General features: G+C 49.7%; 1 protein-coding gene across 1 annotated transcript in view; it reads right to left on the bottom strand.

Moving 5' to 3' along the window:
- Positions 1-21,115, bottom strand: part of VASH2 (vasohibin 2) — a 37,213-nt gene that overhangs the window by 10,865 nt on the left and 5,233 nt on the right. Inside the window, exons 2-4 of the mRNA XM_057397054.1 lie at positions 20,931-21,019; positions 18,301-18,357; positions 8,612-8,686 (exon numbers count right to left, since the gene is read on the bottom strand). Coding sequence (XP_057253037.1) covers positions 8,612-8,686; positions 18,301-18,357; positions 20,931-21,019 — 221 coding nt within the window. The remainder of the gene's footprint in view (positions 1-8,611; positions 8,687-18,300; positions 18,358-20,930; positions 21,020-21,115) is intronic.

A 21,115-nucleotide genomic window follows, 5' to 3' on the forward strand; every position in this document is an offset into this window, starting at 1 on the left:
TGCGTCAAGGCAACAACAGGAAGGAGCACGCACAGTTACACCTCTAGACATCTTTAGCAGCTTTTATTTAAGTGCCAGGGCAAAAGCTTTCTTGCAGACACAATTTTATCGTTACTGTGCCCTAGAAACAGCCAATGCTGCCCAAACCCTGCTTGGAGAATAAGATGCAATGGTTCAGGCAGGGAAAGGACTGACTCTTAACTATGCTTGGAGGGGAAAAGCAAAAAATGCAAGTGTTGGGGTCAGCAAGGCAGAAGAGAGACCACCCTCCCCATCTCTGTGGGAACTCCCCCATTTGATGCCAACATCAAAATCCCATGGCCCCAGAAGGGATTTCATGCTGGAGCTTGGTACGAGTCACCTTATTTTCCCACATCTTCAACCAGCACAAAGACTGAATGTATTCCTATCCAGGGCGAGTCAGCCTTCCCGTCGTTAACAGGTCCTCAGCATGGCCACTCCTCATGCAAAGATGTTTTTGTATGTTGCCCTTGTAACGTCGTGCTGAGATGAACAAAGTGAAGCTCCCAGGCAGATCATTCATTACATAAGCACACAGGCATGGTCAGGACCAAGCACTTTTAGAGAGCGAATCACTGCCTGGCCTTTCCAAACGCACCACGTGCAGAGGCCAGGGCCAAGCTCCATAACAGTGCGGTAGGTGACCTCAGCGGGGAGCTACACGCGGGCCCAGGGCATCTCCTTAGGAAGCTGCTGGCCTGTGCCAGGGGAAGGGAAACCTCAAGCAGGGGGGTTTAAAGGCATCGGTGCTTACGCTGCATGCGGCTCCCTGATGCTAATCCCCGGACAGCTGAAGTCCATCCCGGCTCCATGTGCTGGCACCAGCCCCTGGGATAGCGGGTGTCCTCTCCCTGCAGCCAAGGGGATGGAGGAGGGATGCTCCAGCCTGGGGTTACTTCTGCCTGACGGTATCTGCTTTAACCCCGGAGGCAGACACGGTCAAGGCAGGCGGTCAGGGTGGTGCCACTATGAAATACACTGGCTGGAGGGGCAGCACTGCCCGCATAGCATCAGAGAATGGCTTGTGTTGGAAAGGACATTAAGGTCTAGTTCCAACTCCTTGCCCTGGGCAGGGACACCTCACACTATACCATGTCACCAAGATCCCTGAAGAACAGAGCGGGGTCAGTTCCTGCTGGAGCTGCAGGAACCAGCACAGACAAGGGTCCTGCTCTGAGGACCATCCCCTCCTCCCCCTACCCTGTGCTCAAAAAGATGGTCTTTAACAGCAGCAGAGCAAGAGCCACCGCACAGCTCAGGTGCCCTGGGATGTTAGTGCAGCCAGCCTTCCCCTCTGCCTCCACACCACGGCTGCCTGGCAGCTGCTGCGAAGCTAAGAACACAAAAAGCCTTTGCACCAATACCCTAAAGCACAACTTGAGCTTGGTTCTAGTCCTGCCCAGCTTGACACCCCACCTCACCAGCAGTGCAGCTCCCCGGGATGCTGACCCACCACCCACACCCCCCAGTTCACCTCTTCTCTCTACAGGGATGCAGGAAAAGCAGTCAGCGGCTCTCATCTGTCTCCAACACATTTTCACCCACCTCACACTTGCTGAATTTCACATACTCAAACTCTGGCCCTCCAGGTGAACACAAAAAGCAACTATAAAGAGATTCATGAGCTGCCCAGACTCTGAGGTCAAAGGAGCTAAACCTCTGCACAAAAAAAAAACCCAAAAGTGCAAGATAAAAACAGTCTCTCAGAACAGCCACAGGGAAGCTTTTCAGCTCAACGTCAAACACATTTCATTGTGCTCAGTGCTACATGTCATCAGCTTTAGCAGCCAGGAGAAAATGTATTAGAGGATATAGGAATGGACAACACCATGAACCCAGCCCCTGCTGCACTTCACCATCTAAGCAAGTCTTGCCCTAAGCAAGTCTGGACAAGCGTGAAGAGCAGAGTGCAGACCTCCACACATGCACACAGCTCCTCGCCCAGCCACGGCCACATGTGCCCACCTCTGTCCATCTGCTGCCCCACCACATCAAACACAAACACCCTGCAGCAACTGTCAAACCTCACCCTGATACAGAATCACTGGTTATGGTTGGAAAGGACCTTAAAGCTCATCCAGTTCCAACCCCCTCCCCACGGGCAGGGACACCTTCCACTAGAGCAGCTTGCTCCAAGCCCCTGTGTCCAACCTGGCCTTGAACACTGCCAGGGATGGGGCAGCCACAGCTTCTCTGGGCACCCTGTGCCAGCGCCTCAGCACCCTCACAGGGAAGAGCTTCTGCCTTAGATCTAACCTGAACTTCCCCTGTTTCAGTTTGAACCCATCACCCCTTGTCCTATCACTGCAGTCCCTGATGAAGAGTCCCTCTCCAGCATCCTTGTAGCCCCCTTCAGACACTGGAAGCTGCTCTGAGGTCTCCACACAGCTTCTCTTCTCCAGGCTGAACAGCCCCAGCGTTCTCAGCCTGTCTTCATACAGGGGGTCTATATCAACTACACTGACAGAGAAGTAGCTCTGTTGCCCTCGTGGTCTTGCTGGGTTACTGCTGCATTAGGACTAGCTTCCCCAGGAAAAACCCACCAGTGGAATGAAAGATTATAAATACACTGCAGGGTCAGAACGGGGCCCACGATCACCCTATTTGAAAGGTCACCCTGCTCCAGGGCTTAAAAGGACCATCCCTCATACATCAAAGTCATGATACAATAATTTGTGCCCTATAGGCAGCTTCTTGCAGAAGCCCATTGTATTTATCATTCTGTGTAACTGAAAAAGCAGTATCTTTTATTAACACCTATGAAGCTTTCAAACATCACCACTATTTTTCTCCCTCATTATGAAAGGGTTTTCTCTCTGCTCCCTGAGTGCCTTTCTATTAAGTCCACACACAAAGCTTTGGTGGCCACCTGCCACACATACACGCATCTGCCACGAGGTCTCAGAGAAGTTGCAATTTAATCTCATTAAATACTAAGTAGGAGTAAAAGAATCTTTTGAGGGCAGAAATTGCCCAATATCAAATAACCCAGCAACAACCGCTGTGGAAATTAACCTTTAGGTATAGGTTGCTTCTGCTGAGTGACTAGTTAATGAGAGTCCCCACCCGAGATGAAATACACAGCAAATGGGCTGGAAAGGCATGTCAGATCTTCCTCTCCATCCATGCATCATTATTATTTCTTCTCCTTTCTGCTCTGCCCAAGGAGAGCTGTATTGTGGCAAACAAAAGGCAACGACACAGCAACGCCGCAGCTGTAATCACCCTTCTGAGCTGGGACTCTGACTGCAGGATGGAGAGTCAGGGAGTAAATTACATGCCACAATAGAGAAGCAGCGCAGAGCAGGAGAGGGCAAAAGCAGCTGCAAACAAAAGCTCTGTGGCCTCCTGATCCTGGGTCTTCGTGTACATCAAAGCAGCAGAAAAACAGCACTGAGAGATGCTGATCACCTTGGAGATCACACAAGAGGGACACCAACCTTCTGGCTGGCCACCTCTTGCCTTGGTATCCCTCCTCTTCCCCCACGTCCAGGAAACACACAAGGACAATACCTGGAGCTCCCCCAGGGTCTCCCAGGAATGGGCTGTACAGCATGTCCCCATCCCTTGCAGGTTCTAAACCCTGCTCTTCTGCAGCCTCATATTAGCCCTTCAACCTCAATTTCTCTCACCCCACAGAGACACTAACACATGCCAACCAGGGATGTGTGTATTAGGCAATGAATTCTGCCCTCTTAACCCCAGGAGACTGATTTTGAAAGCGACAGGTTCAGGTCAAAGGAGTGTGAGAACTGGGCCCAAAACATACAACATGCTGAGGGGTAGCAGGCCATTGGGTGAACCAGCATGGCTCTGTTAACAAGAAGGCTTTCTTGAGCACACCAGTACTGCTGACAGCCTGCAGAAAGGGACATACTTCCCACTGCCAGCATGCAGATCCTACAGACCTGCAAGTCAACACAAGCATCCTCTGAGCCACAGGTTGAACTTCTCACAGTTGCCTTCAGCACCCAGGCCCATGCACAGCCTAGTTTGGATACCTGGGAGACATTCAGATCCCAGATGCAAACAGAAGCAAGACTTGGAGATCTAAATCTGATCTAAGGCAGAAGCTCTTCCCTGTGAGGGTGCTGAGGCACTGGCACAGGGTGCCCAGAGAAGCTGTGGCTGCCCCATCCCTGGCAGTGTTCAAGGCCAGGTTGGACACAGGGGCTCGGAGCAACCTGCTCGAGTGGAAGGTGTCCCTGTCCATGGCAGAGGGCTGGAAGATCTTGAGGTACTTTCAAATTCAAACCCTTCTGTGGGTCTGTGATCTGGATGGGTTTCCTTTAAACCTGAGCATTCACACGATGACTCAATCAATGCCCTTCTGTGGTGTGGGGTTGGGGGCTTTTAATTCCCCATCTCCTGGTGAGCTCTAAAATCAAAAGGATCCCACAAAGAAGTCTCAGCATCTTCCTCCCACAGTGCATCTTTCCCTACACAGGTGCCCCCACTGCAGAGCACAGAGCAGTTCCCAGTCAGAAGAGAGACTTGAAGCCCTTCACCTTGTTTATTTGCCAGCAGCAACTTTTAGAACAAGTGCTCTCTCCTGCCTTTGTTTTCTCTTATTAATAAATAATCAGAGCAGGATCTTTCCATGCAGCAGCTGTGTGGCTCCGGGCTCCAAACAGTTCTGGCACTAGGTCTGAGCAGCTGACAGCACCCACCAGCCAGCCTCTGGCTCCCTATGGCTAATGAGCTCAGGTAACTGGCCACCAGCAGCTTTCCCACCACCGCTAGGTACCGCAGCAGCTGAACCAGGAGGCAAGGGACACGCTGCAAGGACCTCAGCCCATCTGTGTCTACACCAGTTCAGCAGTTTAGCTGGGGGAAAGAAACCTGGTGCCTTGGCCAAGCTGACAGGCAGCAAGGGCTGCGCTAGCATCGGTGAGGAGAGCCGTACCTGCAGCGCCAACAGGGACCCCCAGGGGCAGGGGACATGGGCAGACCCTCCTCCTCAGAGCCCCATAGGAGAAAAGCCCAAAGGTAAGACAGTGCAGCCAGGCCCTGCAGAGCTCACAGCAGCTTGAAACACACCAGCTCCTCCCAGCTACCAGAGGGGCTGTAGATATTCAGCAGGACCCTCCTTGCCAGTATTGCGGTTAGCGAGTGGCTCGAGCTGTGCACAAGCCTGCAGGAGGCAGAGGGGCACTGTGGGGACCATCAGTATCCTGCAATGACTGCAAGAAACTCTCCTCTACCGAAAACACTAGTGCTGAGCCAAGATGTGTGCCTGCTAGGCAGGAGGAGCAGGATGGGCCCAGGTCTCCAGCGCTGACAGACATCACCCTCTGATTAAATGCGCAGAAGTGATAGTGCAGAACCTATTATATAACTTCTCCCTCCTGCAGCACTTCTCTGCCTCATTTAATGATATTGTTGGACAGGGGGAGGTCTAATACGCTACACTACCTCATGTGAACTGGGAGAAGCATGCTGAAGGCAACAGGAGTGAGTTGTGCTCACCCGACAGAGACATGCTCTGTGAAACTCCCCAAGGATGGATGAACTGTGCCACTTCCCTCTCCCCCTCTGCTATTTTGCTCTCGCTATTTTAAGTAAGTGAATAGAGCATGGATAAAATTCCCTTGGCACATTTTGGTTTACTATTCCCTTTCCTGAGCACAAGACCTTTGGATCCTTGCTCAGAAAGAACGGGCTGAACGCACCATTACTCAGCTGATTTACAGCTGAACTGGGAAATGCCCTGGGGAAGACAGCAGGATTGCCTCGGGTCAGGCACTGACACTAGGCACACATCAAGGCTGTTCAGACAGCTACACAGAGCAGACTGCTGCAAAATAACACTGCAAGATCTGTACCAGCTTTCAGACAGGGTGCTGCAGGTATTTTAAGTCACTGCCCTATACAAATGCTGTAAGATCTAGTGCAAGGCAATTATGCAAAACTTAATTCTGCACCAAGAGGGATTACAGAGGCATTCTATAAGAAGTCACTTAGTAAAAGGCAATTGCACGGAGCCAGCAAGCAGCTCAATTAAAATGACATCTCGCTAAGCTGCTCTGCACTAGTCAGCCTGTGAATGAAGGCTCACACCAAGGGTCTGCTCTAGCAGGCTGTGCTCTTTCCAGTATCCAAGCAACACAGCAAAGCCTGCCAGCACACAGATTACAAGCAGCACCTTATTCCCAGGAGGAGGGAACCAGAGGTTAACATATATGCACACAGGGATGCTCAGCTCAGGCGCATGTGAAGACATTGGTTTGACACTCAGGAGATGGTAAGCGCATCTCTCATCCGGCACTGCCTGAGCTTGGGAAGCAAGTCACAGTGCTGGCCTCACCGTGCCTTGCATCCAGAGGGCAGTGTTGAAGATCAGATTCTCACAGGCTGAGAAAAATCAGCAAACTTCCCCACAGGAAGTTACAAAGATGCCTTCCAAAAACCCACATGGGAACACCAGGATGTTCTGCACAGGCTTCATATCAACCACTTCCAAAGCACACATCTTCAGAAGGCACGTCCAGTCACCACTGCTACACTCTGTGTACCCAAACCTCAAGTACAGTACTTAGGTTGTATACTGCATGGGTCTTTCACACATCTGTTACTGGACCAGCACCCCAGCAGACAGTCCCTGTTCTCACACAGGAGATAGCAAGTAGAAGGCATAGCAAGACAGACAGGGAAAGGTATGGGACAGGTTTAAGCCTTCTCAATTTACAAACCAAACAAACCACTTTTAGCCCCTAGAGAGAGATTCATCCAAATCCTGAAAGTCTGAAGAAACCCCAGATGACACCAAAGAGCATAAACCATAACTTTCAACTGCTGCTCTTCCCCTCAAAATGAAAATGAACTAAAGTCAGGTTTGAGGCAAGCTGAACAAATCCCTCTTTCCAAAGGAAGAGGAAACAGTCAAAACTTTCAGATCAGCAAGCATACTTTCACCTGTACACCACTAATCACCCTCTGCTCATGCGGTATGTGGAATAACCAGGCCATTGCTAGAAATACAGCACCAGAAGCTACACTGCATGCAGAGCAGCATCAACTCTACCCAGGGATTACTTCCCCCATATAGTTTGGGAAACAGCCCCAACACAAGTGTAAGCACCACACATCCACTGACACCATTTCTGTTTCTGGGAGCGCATTGATTTAAGTCTCTTGCTGAGGCAAGCCCCAGGATCCACATCCCTGTAGCTGCATGCAGACCCTGTCAGCCAAAGCCACCTTCCAGACTGAGACCTGAAGCTTATCCCTGGCATACTGGGGAGCTGAGCACAGCTGCAAGCAGCACCCAGTGCACCCCACAGACCTCCTAGTGCAGCAGGGACTAATTCTGGCCCCAAGTCTCAGACAGGACACTCTTGCTTAGCCTATGTCCCCTTCCCACCGCACAGCAGCCACCCCTTCTCATGAACCTTCTCATGAACTCAGTCCCTGGCAGTGCTCAAGGCCAGGTTGGACAGAGCCTTGGGTGACATGGTCTGCTGTGAAGCATCCCTGCCCATGGCAGGGTTGGAACTGGATGATCTTAAGGTCCTTTCCAGCCCAAACCATTCAGTGATTCTATGACTGAATCCGCACTGGGCATTACCTGTGAGGCTCTGCCAGGTCTTTCACCCACGAGAGGGGGCAGCAGCACCAAGCAAAATGCCACAGGGACATGCCAGAAGCTGATTTGCTTTGGGGTTTCTTTTGGGCTGGTTTTTGGTTTAAATCAAACTGAATCAGTTGTGGGACGACGTATCCAGCATATGATTATTCCTGTAACCCTGCCTTGCCCTTCTGTAGAGCTTTAGGATGATGGAGGTTGATTTATCAGTGACAGCACAAATGGGTCAGGAAGCAAGTCAGTCTCTAAATGAAAATATTGTTGGGATTTTTTCTGAGACTGAACAGGAAGCAAGCATTACGTTAAGGTAAAGCTTAAATGTTTAACTGCATGGCTTCAAACTAGAAGAGGATAGATTTAGGTTAGATCTAAGACAGAAGTTCCTCCCTGTGAGGGTACTGAGGTGCTGGCACAGGGTGCCCAGAGAAGCTGTGGCTGCCCCATCCCTGGCAGTGCTCAAGGCCAGGTTGGACGAGGCTTGGAGTAACCTGCTCTAGTGGCAGGGGTTGGAACTGGAGGAGCTTTAAGGCCCTTTCCAACGCAAACCAGTCTGTGACAATACACATACACAAAGCACAGGGGTGAGAGACAAAAACTAACATGACTTTGCTGTGTAAACACTAGACAAACAGGACAAAACCTGTGTACCTCAGGTATTACCAAGCTCCAACAATAACCAGCAGCCATATACTAACAAACAAAATAGGGATTGTGTAGACAGATACTTATCTGGGCACCTTGGGTCAGATCCTGACATCACACAGATTACCAGGGCAGGAGGCTAGGTTGGCACAGGCAGAGCATGACACTTGTGGGCTGGGCATAGGATATCCAAGCTCCTACCTGTAAGCCCAGCCAATCGGGCCACTTGTTGATCAGTACCACAGCAGTTCCCTGAGCTGCTGGCACTCACCTTTGGCTTGCAACCATCTCAAACACCACCTGGGAAGGACACACATTAAACAGCACTGCAGTGGGAGAAGTCACAGGAGTATGAAAGGATACATCCCCAGGATAACTGCTTCAAGGCATTTGATAGGTAAAGACTCCCTGGTCATTTCTTTTGCTGTCTCCATTAACCTAGGACAGAAACAAAACCAGTTTTCAGACCTTCCAGTTAGAGCAGTTGGCAGGAAACAAAGGGTCCTCTGGTACACTGAGGGCCACAGAGATAAGAACACAGGTTCTTATTTCAGCAAGTGCAGGTGAACTTGATTCTCCTCTTCAGCAACTTGCCAGAGCCCTGTTGACTTCTGTAGGGTGACTGAAAAAAAAGAGATATTAAAAGAAAAGGGTGTTTGGCATCCCAGTGCCTTGTGGCCCCTGAAGATGGGTTGGAGGAATGCAGTCCCCTCTGCCTCTCCCAGCCACTCTGTGAGCATCACTGCAGACTGTAACACAAAGCCCTGCAGAGCTACTACACATGCCCAGGATCTTGCAAATTCACAAGGTTTAGTTACAATCCAGACTCAGCCTTCGGAGTAGAGTTACGTGACAGGGACAACACTGTGACAAGAAACAAGTACCTAATCTCAGCCCAGCTGAGAAAGCTGTCATGCCAGACTAACAACCGATCAGGTATCCCATCCCCTTCCACAGGGGCATCCTGTTCCCAAAATCTGGGAGAGTATAAAGAAATACTGGAAGGAGACTGAAAAACATTCAATCACACACACAAAAAAGCAGCTAAAAATCCAAACAAAGGATGACTTCTATTCGGAAGTCTTCCTTAACTATATCTTTTCCCTGAGAAGAGCTTTGTGAACAGATCCCTACTCTAAGGAAACATCACATTAAATGATAAAAATATTCGTATTAGACAAAATGATGGAAATACACATCCAAACCCATTAAGATCTGGTTTTCCCTACCTCATGCATTTTAAGCCTCACGCTGAGTGTAGATGGCAGTACAGCTTCCACTGCTATTACAGCCTGTCACAGCTATTCCGTGTCCCATTTTTCCAAGTTGGAAATTATCTTTTCATTTGTAAACACCTGCCTTTACACTCTGCCTGCAGCACAGGAGACAGATCAGTACTAGCCTGCATCCTCCACGCTCCCCACCAGCCACAGAAACCCCACTGCGGGAGCATGGAGCAGCACAAGAGAGGGTGCACAAGGGGGGCCCTTCATCCCCCACAGCAGCTCCTCAGTGCTGGTCACAGCAGTTGCCACTGCAAAGCCCTGTCTTCGTCCAGGGAAGTATCACGTGCACAAGTCCCTCTCCTGCATCCTTGCAGCCCCCTTCAGACACTGGAAGCTGCTCTGAGGTCTCCACGCAGCTTCTCTTCTCCAGGCTGAACAGCCCCAATGTTCTCAGCCTGTCTTCAATACAGGAGGTGCTCCAGCCCCTGATCATCCTCATGGCCTCCTCTGCAGTGCTCCAGCAGCTCCACATCATTCTTATGTTGGGGACACCAGAACTGCACACAGTGCTGCAAGCGGGGTCTCACGAGAGCAGAGTAGAGGGGCAGGATCACCTCCTTCGATCTGCTGGTCACACTGCTTTCAATGCAGCTAAACTGAAACAGGGCAAGTTCAGGTTAGATCTAAGGCAGAAGCTCTTCCCTGTGAGGGTGCTGAGGACTGGCACAGGGTGCCCAGAGAAGCTGTGGCTGCCCCATCCCTGGCAGTGTTCAAGGCCAGGCTGGACACAGGGGCTTGGAGCAACCTGCTCGAGGGGAAGGTGTCCCTGCCCATGGCAGGGGCTGGAACTGAATGATCTTGAGGTCCTTTTCAACCCTAATTATTCTATGATGCATGGGAGGCATCCACAAACAAGACAATCCATTGAATTCCCTGATGCCATGATTATTAATGTGCATCAGAAGCTCACGTTGTAAAGCTATTTAGCTTTAAGATATTTATGTGATGGTAACCTTGGACATGGTTGGCATGGTCCATGGGACCTCCTTGTACCTCCTCTACATCTCCTCCACACTGGCCCTGCTGCCAGTCAGCCGGCAAACACAGTAACCACACTGGAGCTGCCTCATCACCATGTGCAGCATCAGGTCTCCTAACGCTTGTATAAGCTCACTGCTGTCATGATTTCAGGGTGTTGTCAGCATGGAGACAACATTAATGGCTCCACAGCCAGGAAAGAAGTCTTCAAAGTAATGGGTCAGAATGACTGGTCAAATTACTACTGACTTACCTGTCACAGCAAAGGAGGCTGAGGGGGAGCCTTTAGCACTCTGTACAAGTACATGAAAGGAGGTGGTAGCAAGGTGAATGCCTCCTCTCCCAAGTAACAAACAGCAAGATGAGAGGAAATGGCCTCAAGTTGTGCCAGGGGCAGTTCAGACTGGATATAAGGAAAACTTCCTTCACTGAAAGGACTGTCAAGCACTGGAACAGGCTGCCTAGGGAAGTGGTTGAGTCACCATGCCTGGAGGCATTTAAAAGACAAGCAGATGTGGCACTTAGGGACACGGTTGGGTGGTGGAATTGACAGCGTTAGGTTTATGGTTGGACTCTCTGATTTTGAGGGTCGTTTCCAAAATGAGTGATTCTAAAATTCTATTGGAATACTGAATCATATTTAAGGCACGCAAGCCACATACAAGCTGGTTCTGAAGCAAAGCTCTCCAGGATGCTACATGGTTATTAAGACAGATTTAAATCTAACAGGAAAGGCATTTTGCTTGCTTAAAAATCACGCATGAGCACTGTGGCTGGCACTTCTGAGGCTAGCAGCAGCCCTCCCTTCCCTTCACACAGCATCCCAGGAGAGCCAGGCTCAGAAGGGATCCCAGGCAGCCTTCCTGTCCCACCTCCTGCTCAAAGCAGGCCCGGGAGCTGCAGCTCAGGGGCCACCCAGGACGTGGCAGCTCGGAGACAGCCATGGCCTCGGGACCGTGACAGTGATGAGGGTCTGTGCAAGGGGAGCGTCAGTGAGGAGGCAGCACCAGTGATCAGCAAACGGGCATCCACCTGCACCACAGGGCAGGTCATGCTCTCCCACAGCCACCCCAAAGGGCTGGGAACACTCTGCAAATGGTTTGCTTTTATTCTGTGTTTCCAGCACAGACCACAGGGTGACCCAGCTCAACAGCCACCAAGAGCTTTTATTCCACTTCTAACAAGCTTGAAATGAAGCATGGCTTTAAACCCCATGTTTGCATTGGAAGCAGAGCCTCTGGAGAATCCCCAGGCCACTGCTCTGCCCAAGGTAGCATAAGCCAAATCTAAATCACTCCTCACAGATAATTTTCCAACCTACTTTTAACCAGTTTCACAAAGGCTTGAGAACCCACCACTTAATCCATCCTATACTTAACCTTGCATCTAAGAAGGTCCCCTAACATTCAAACTAACTCATTCCTTTTTTGCTATTTAAATCAGAAGCTATTTCTGCTATCCACAGTGGGCTCCGAGACCATTTATTACCTGTGCTCTTGCAACACACACTTCTATCTGCAACAGGCTGGAATCTACTCTCTCCTCTGTAAACATGAGCTTCATTTTGTTTAATCCCTCCCTCTCTTACCCCAAATCTTCCCCCTCAGGGTCCTGGTTTTCAGCCCTTGGGCAATGTTTGTTCCTTTCCTTTTGAACTCTCACAACTGACCCTCATTTCGCAGTCCTCCAGCTAAGCCCACAACACCACAAACAGAGCAATTTCTTCTGAATCCAGCTTTCAGGATAACTTTGTGACCAACCCAGTGTGCTGCTCCCTGTTGACCCACACTGAGTATTTTGGGGGTTTGGGGTTTTGTTGGTTGAGAATCTTTTTAAGATCAGCTCCTTCTTTGGAAAACTAGCCTTTCATTCTCCACTGAGTATTCCCACAGCTGGCTATTCCCTAAACCCCCCTCTGCATTTGCCCTTACTAATTTACCTGCTGTTTGTTCAAGCCCAGCTCTCTCCTACCCTCCAAGATCACTCTGAAACCCAATTCCACCTTGCAAAGCCTTGTCACCTTGCCCAGCCTGGACCACAAAGCCCATCTATTAGCAAACAGTACCACTGTCCGTACCATTAATGAAAAAACATTGACCTGGGACAGAGAATGCAGACCTCAACTGACAAACTCTGCTGGGCAAGAGTAAGCTCTTGCTTAAATACCACCTTCTAGGTGCTGCTTTCCACCTTATGTCCTTATGTTCAATAGTTTTATTTAGACTCAAGGACCCTGCCTTATCTGGAGGCTGCCAAAAGAAATACTATAGCAAAGAATTACCACATCCACAACCTCTCCCTGGATTGACAAAAGCTCTTATATCCTCACAGAAGGAAAGTATCAGAAACAAACTGTGCCAAATTAAATCCACAATGCCTATTATTTACCCTGAAAGTGCAGATAACAGCCCCATCAGGGTTCCTTAATGGTTTTGAGGTTGCTTGTCAGTTCTCAAGGTGATCTAGGACAGGCCACAGAGCATCCAGCTCACCTGAAAATAACTCCTTACAAGCACTCTTTGACTTGTCCTGTCCCTCCTTTGTTTTACTCCTACCTCTCTGTCTCAGCTGGTAATCATGACCAGAAGGTCTGCATGGTTAAACTTGTGAATGAAGACTGAAGGGGAAGAGAGAGAAGAATTAATATCCAGCATCAAATCTGAGCAGGGTTCATTTCTGGGATTTTCCTTCAATCTTTCCAGTTATCCAAAAAGATTCCATGTCTATGGCTAATGCAGTACTTTCTGCCGTATGACATTGTGTAGCTGGGAACTAGCCCAAAGTCCCTCTTCTCCACAAGACTCCAGTAAGCATGGGGCAGCCCAGCTCTTCCAGTAACTCAAGGGAGACTGCTGCAGGCAAAAATAAGCATCTCATAGCTTCCCTCTTTGTGGCATTTACACCACTGTGTGAAGTCTGCCAGGCAGAGCTCTATTGCAGACCATGGTGAACACTTCTGCCTCCAACAAACGTAGCTGCATGCTCCTCCCTTGTGATCTAAACCTTGGCAGATGGTGACATTTTGTTGTCCATTGACTCACTTACTCAACACACAGTTCAGTGTTCTCAGGAGCCCACCTGGATTTCTTGCTTTCTGCAGTAAGAGGGGTCCCCTGGAGTTGGTTCTGCCTGTCTAGGATGACCTTGTTTCAAATGGCAGCATCTGCAGAACCATTAATTCCTTTGGCCCCCAGATTTTTCACTAAGGCACCCAACTTCATATCTAGGTTAGAAAAAGCTTCAAACCTTTTTAAGCATGCCCAAACCTAGAGGATCTCACCAGCTGGCACCCATCACACTGGAGTCACTTCAGAGATGACCAGGAGAGGTTGTCCATTATCTTCACCAGAAAGGCTCTGTCTACAGACTCAAACAGAATTCCTGTTAGTGAGATCCTCTATCACGTTTTCAACAAACTTCTCCTTCCCCAGCCCCCTGCACTCACATGAGGCCCATGAACCCCCCCTCCCCCAAGTTTTTCTAAGGCTCCTGCCAGTTTTATTCCTCCCAATGAAGGCAAGAGAGAAGTGAAAAGGCACCAACAGGAGATAAAACAGGAGAGCAGCTACTGCTCTCGTGATTCTTCTCAAAACCTGATTGTTTCAGTGTTAAAGGCACTTCTCCCACATGCTGAACATAGCACCATATCCGTTACGTTCTCCCTCTGTGCGAGAGAGCACCAGATGTTCAAATGCTTTCCGCAGTCTATTGTCTGCAAATGGTACAAGCCCATTTTTCTTTACAGCCCCACTAGGGTTCCTTACTAACGTGGTGTGTTGAAACAGGGTTATTTTCTGTCCCCCCTTTACTGTTCTTTGGTTGCATCGCTCCCACGTGACTGCTTCTATCACACTCTTTTATTACAATTGATTACCCATTATATTTGCAGTCACTGAATGTGTCTGCATCTTCACAGAGCGGCTTCTGAGCTGTGTTACAGCTCCTCAAAGCCCCAGACATCAGGTTTTGCTTCAGAGGTCCCACTGATCAGTTGGCACTGGAGGGAGCAGCACAACACTGCATCTATCTACACCCTCCCCAGATACTCTGTGGGGGACAAAGATATTTGTTCCTTGTGGTTCATGCCTGCATGCTAGAACAGAAGCTTGCAGAGGGCTTATTGCTCCTTGTAAAGCCAGCAATGAAAGCTCGTTGGTATTGAATTCACACTCATTAGTGAAATACAGGGTTTTTTCCCCCTCTTAAAGCTCTTACATGATCTAAGCTTGGAAGTAAAGAACGCTCATTTCAGTTAAAGGCACCATTTCTTTATCAAGCCACTTGCACTGTAACATAGGTTCTGCCAGCAGAATCCTGTACGGGGAAAGGAAAACCAGCCCCATCAGGGTCTGAAACACTCAAATGCGGAGCTGAACTCCACAGGGGGCCCTTTACCTACCTACTGCAAAAGGGCACATTACTAAGCCTATGTGAAGGACACCACCCTGGGTCAGGATACCTGCATTCTCTATTAGCAAAGCACTCCTATGGTGGATGTAGCTACACCTGCAAATCCAGGGCTTGTGCAAATACAACAAACTCAGCCAAGGTTAAACACAGACATGCTTTCAGACACAGCTTGTCAGTACAGCAGGAACACCACACACAGTTTGCAGGATCCCATCTCTACCACCCTGCCTCACACTGCTACAACCAACACAAGCCTCACACTTTCAAAAGCATTATCTGTAGTCTAGACAAGCCCACAGGGTGTCTGGCAGCCCAGAAGCAGGTTCATAGCTAACAGTGACTTCTCCTTAAGAGAGACTGTAAATACTGCATTGAAGTAAGCCCGTGCCTCTTAACGTTGTAAGTTCCTACAGAACTTACGCCCTTCCTTCCAAGCGCAGCCAAGCATTTTGATTTTCTTATGCATCACAGCAATGCTGACAGTCAATCTCTAATATCCAGACCTCACGCCATAATAGAAAAGCTCATTAATATGCCCCAGCTGCTTTAAGACACTTTTGCATGGATTTATGAATATTCAATTTTCATCTAGTGCTCAGTTTCTTTGTGTCCGGCCACTGCTCTCTCGAAGAGAGGATGCCAAAGATCCTGCAGTATTTTCTTCAGCTTTGAGCTGTTGTATTATAAGCAATAGGTTTAATACCAATAAATCACAGCTCTGGGAACAGCCTCAGCTTTAAGAGCAACTGGAGGCGCCCAGCATCTTGCCTGATTAACTTGCAAATACAAACTGTGTCTTGGAGCAAGCGTGGCCTTTCACGTCACAGAAAGCTGCTCAGAGAAGCACTTGTCACCTCATACAAGGCGCCTGTTGTCACCACGCTGGAAGCAGATTCCTTACAAAGAGGAACACCTCTCCCAGAAAAACACACTGGCAGGTGTGGATGACTTTCCAGCTCTGATGGAAACTGGCCTGGCAGCGGGAGAACAAATTGCCAAGGACAACTGCAAGAGAAGGTATGCTCAGATGGCATGAACACAAGCCACACAGCCCCATGAAGGAATAACATCCCTCAAGGGAGACCTTCTTGATCTCTACAACTCCCTGACAAGAGGGAGTAGTGAGGTGGGGTCAGTCTCTGCTCCCAAGGAACAAGGGATGGGACAAGATGAAACGGCCTCAAGCTGCCCCAGGGCAGGTTTAGATGGAGCTGAGGAACAATTCCTGCCCCAGAGGGTGCTCAGGCATTGGAACAGGCTGCCCAGGGCAGGGCTGCAGTCACCATCCCTGCAAGTGTTCACACACCGTGGAGACGAGGCCTCAGTGCCATGGGTTAGTGGTGGCCTGAGCAGGGCTGGGGAATGGTAGGACTGGATGGGCTTAAAGGGCTTTTTCAACCTGGCTGATTCTATGCTTGCCTTCATGGACACCCAACTTTAACAAGGCAATCAACGTGTTATTTCCCTTCCTAAAGTTAGGCAAATGCTCAAGCCCCACTGCAGTACAACAGGATCTGGGCAGCTAAGATGCTCCTAACAGCTCCATTGCTCCTAGCATCAGGTCAAGGAGCAAAGCAGCACATGTCTTAGGATGTATCACCGTGCAAGTCCAGCATATACCAGGTACAGGGGTAAGACCATTTCCCAAGGCACTCTCCTTAACTCCACAGAAGTCCTGACACCACATACCAAGTCATCCACAGAAGTCCTAACAGCAACAGGACAAGGAGAGAAGACACGAGTCCCGAAGCAAACACTGAGGCAGGCAGGCAGAGGAAACAGCACCACTTCAGAGAGGATCTAAAAAGCCATGGGTACATCTGCAGCTGTGAGTGCTATACTGGTTCCCTTCCAGGAAAGAGTACTGTCCTCACAAGCCAGGCTTTTATCCAGCCCAGGAGGATGCTGACCTTTCAAGTGGTGAGCGCTGAGCACAATTCATGTTCATCCTCCACCTCCCGGGGAAAAAGTAATGGGAATCAGTTTAAGCTTCTGTAAACCCATCTACCATTTAAGGCACAAGACTTCTTGTAAGGTAGCTCCACCAGTGCAGTGAATACGACACAGAGAAAGGAAGTGGGAAAGACAGCTGCCAGCAAGATGGAAACCTGAAGTGCAGAGCTGGGCTGGGAACAGGAATTTACAGTGAGGGACCATTAGATTAATGACAGACAGCTCAGGAGAGCTGGGTACACGTGGCAGGGAAGAGATGGGATCCACAGGGACCTTGACACACTTGAGAGGTGGCCAATGCCAACCTCATAAAGTTCAACAAGGCCAAGTACAAGATCCCGCACCTGGGTCAGGGCGATCTCAAGCACAAACACAGGCTGGGCAGAGAACGGATTGAGAGCAGCCACGAGGAGGAGGACTTGGGGGTGTTGGCTGGTGAGAAGCTCAACACGGCCCAGCTCAAGTTTCTGCGCTTGAGCCCAGAAACCACACGTGTGCTAGGCTGCATCAAAAGCAGCATCACCAGTGGGTCAAGGGAGGGGACTGTTCTCTCTATTCTGCTCTCATGAGACTCCACCGGCAGCACTGGCTGCAGTTCTGGTGTCCTCAGCATAAGGACGTGGAGCTCTTGGGGCAACTCCAGAGGAGGCCACAGAGATGCTGCGAGGGCTGGAGCAGCTCTGCTCTGGAGCCAGGCTGAGAGAGCTGGGCTGGGTCAGCCTGGGGAAGAGAAGGCTCCTGAAGGGGAGACCTCAGAGCAGCTCCAGTGCCAGAAGGGGCTGCGGGAAACCTGGAGAGGGGCTTGGGACAAGGGCCTGTAGGGACAGGACAAGGGGAATGGCTTTAACCTGCCCGAGGGGAGACCGAGATGAGCTCTTAGGCAGAAGCTCTTCCCTGTGAGGGTGCTGAGGCGCTGGCACAGGGCCCAGAGAAGCTGTGGCTGCCCCATCCCTGGCAGTGTTCAAGGCCAGGTTGGACACAGGGGCTTGGAGCAAGCTGCTCTAGTGGAAGGTGTCCCTGCCCGTGGCAGGGGGTTGGAACTGGACGCGCATTAAGATCTCTTCCAACACAAATCGCTCTATGACTCTAAGCATTGCTAAGATTTATATGATCCATTGTGATTCTACAGGGGAAAGGACTGCACCCAAGATGTCAAAATTCCTGCAGTACTTTGCGTGGCTGATCCCTTCCTACCATCAGCAAAGGGCATTACAGCACAATCAGAATATCAGGACTTACATAGCCTCCACAAAACCAGCCCAGCCCAACACCAGCAAGCAAGAACTGGGTTTGGCCCTGCCAGAGGAGCCGTGGCACGGAGGAGACAGCCCTCTCAAGCCATGGTGCTATAGTGCTTAAATGCTCAAGGTGATGAGCTGGAGTGAGGTGGGACAAGGGCGCTCAGCCACTACCACAGACACTTACCCACTTAGAGGTCTGGTTTTTCTAATCTCAAAGAACTGTGTTCCTGTGTGATTGTATCTGAATTTTGTCAGTTAAAGGAAAGTAACTTGAACAGTCAAACAACGAAAGAGCAATGCTCACAAGTTCTGATTTCCTCTTGAAATGTGAAACAAGCAGTAAAAGACATTGACTCTAAGAACCGAAAACCTGACATGTGAAATAAAGCAATTATTCACTTGTCTTTTCATACAACATTAACTGGCATTAGGTGGAGTCAAGCAAAAAGGTTGTTTGTCTGAGACAACACTTATATCTGGCACTTCAGGGTCCCACTAAATATTAGGTTGCAAGTTTGAAACATAAAATCTCAAATTTAGGTGAGAGAAAGCTTTTATAGTCTACTCAAACCAATCAGAATAACTTATGGTCTGAAAGAACCTATTTCCTTTATAAGATTTTATAACTCCATCAGCCACACAGCTCATGTATGACCTGTAAACCAAAAGCACAGCAGGCACATCCATTTACACCTAGGAATTATATCATTGTCTATACCGTGCACTTGAAATGGAAATAACCAGCCAAGTGCAACTCCAGAACATTAGTTAACACTATGAGCATAGGAGAAAAGTTCATTACAGAGGATGCCAGCAGTCACCCATGAACCAAACCTCAGCACCACTTGACTAGGAGTGCAAGCTACCATGCAGTGTAGCATCAACAAAAGCAGCCCCTTCCCTGCTCCTTGAGCAGAGCTGCTCAAGTAGTAACAGAATCATAGAATGGTTTGGGTTGGAAGGGACCTTAAAGCTCATCCAGTTCCAACCCCCTGCCACGGGCAGGGACACCTTTCACCAGAGCAGGTTGTTCCAAGCCCTGTCCAACCTGGCCTTGAACACTGCCAGGGATGGGGCAGCCACAGCTTCTCTGGACACCCTGTGCCAGCGCCTCAGCACCCTCACAGGGAAGAGCTTCTGCCTTAGATCTAACCTGAACTTGCCCTGTTTATCAGATCAGGAAACTGATCTGGCCAGTAAAAACATGACAAAAACACCATCTCCACCTCAAAAAAAAATAATTACAAATAAATAAAAATCCCATCACCCAGGCACTTTTGCAAGGTTATTTTTCCAGTGAATCTGTTCCCAGCCTATTTCCCAACATCCCCACAAGAATATTCCCACCAGTAAAATAGTGGTGGTGATACCAGGCCAGAAACAGGTGACCTCATGGAGGCAAAGGGTACCCAGCCCAGCTGCTGGCTGCATAACCATGGCCTGAATAAAAACCCCAGCTCACACCAGGATGCTCTGAAGCGATTACAGTTATAGTTCAGATTTCTCCAGAAAGGAGGCTTTCCCTTCAAACCCTAACTCATGAGGTCCTTTCAGAGTGCAATGAACAAAGCATACAGCTTCTTTTAGCCTCCAAAGGAAGCCCAGACCCCGTTTCTGCAGCCCACTCTGAATCTCTTCTGAACACTGATGCAAACCCCGTGCCTAAGGCCTGCTCCTGCTACGTGGCAGAGTGAAGGATTCCAAAACCATCCCCTAGGCAGCTGCTGCGGCTCCAGCCCCTGCTGTCGCCTTGATCCCAACCACTACTCCCCAGCAGGCTGCTATTTTTGGATGCTCTTCCAGCTGCCACCCATATCCCTTCTTAATCCTTACCAGGGCTTGACATTCATTCCTCATCCCCCTGCTTCCCCACGCACACACACACACAGATACACATCAAATGGCAGTTTAGAAAAAAGGGAAACAAGGACAAGAGGAAACAGCCTCAAGCTGCACCAGGGCAGGTTTAGATGGAGCTGAGGAACAATTCCTTCCCCAGAGGGTGCTCAGGCATTGGAACAGGCTGCCCAGGGCAGGGCTGCAGTCATCGGCCCTGCAAGTGTTCACACACCGTGGAGACGAGGCCTCGGTGCCATGGGTCAGTGGTGGCCTTGGCAGCGCTGGGGAACGGTTGGACTGGATGGGCTTAAAGGGTTTTTCCAACCTGGCTGATTCTATGATTCTGTGAAAACAGAGGGAAGAGCAGCATCTGGGCCGGCAACTGCCTCCTACAATATTATCTGCCAGCAATGAAAAGAGTCAGGTTTCAGGCATGGGGCAAACAGATGCGTACACCTCTAATGAGCCCCCAAGCAAGACTCGACATTGGGAAGGGGGGATTGCTTTGGTCAGTTCCTGTGTCACAGGCAAGCCTGCCCACTTCATGGTTAGGGCTTGTGCTCCCCACCCCAATGACAAGCACTCCCTGCAAGCTCAGCACGCAGGCAGCCCTCAGGGGCTGCCAGGGCAGAGGCACGAAAGGTTTGTCACAACAACACCTCTCCTTTAGTTGCTTTACGACAAGATGCCACATTATGCTTCCAGGATCATAATATCCTCACAAACCAGCTTCACAAAGTGTATCTACTCCCACCAGCCTCAATTCAGTTAAATTCTTCAGCATCATTTAAAGTTAATTACATCGCCCAAAGAATTGCTGTGACAAGCTCACTGCTTCAGGTGCTAAAACAAATCCTGAGGCATCCTCTCACCCCTAAATGATCCCCAAGCTCTAGCAATCAGCAAAGTCCCCGTTAATTCATGCCGGACACAAGCCAGCCTTATCTCTGGAGACCGCATGCTGGAGAAGGATACTGCAGCATCTTCATGTAGGTCTGTATTGCCTGGAGCCATTCTGGGATTGACATGGAGAGCTTGTAGTTTGGCACCGGCGGCACTGAGGGCTGGACACAAAAGAGAAGATAAAGAGGTTAGACAGTAGCTGCTCCCCGCAGAGCAGGTAAGTGATTTACTTGGGCAGCGGCATGTGCTTCCTGCGA

The sequence above is a fragment of the Pezoporus wallicus genome, unplaced genomic scaffold (assembly GCF_028554395.1).
Source record: "Pezoporus wallicus isolate ANWC-B61680 ecotype Strahan unplaced genomic scaffold, APGP_CSIRO_Pwel_v1 contig_14703, whole genome shotgun sequence".
Lineage (NCBI taxonomy): Eukaryota > Metazoa > Chordata > Aves > Psittaciformes > Psittacidae > Pezoporus > Pezoporus wallicus.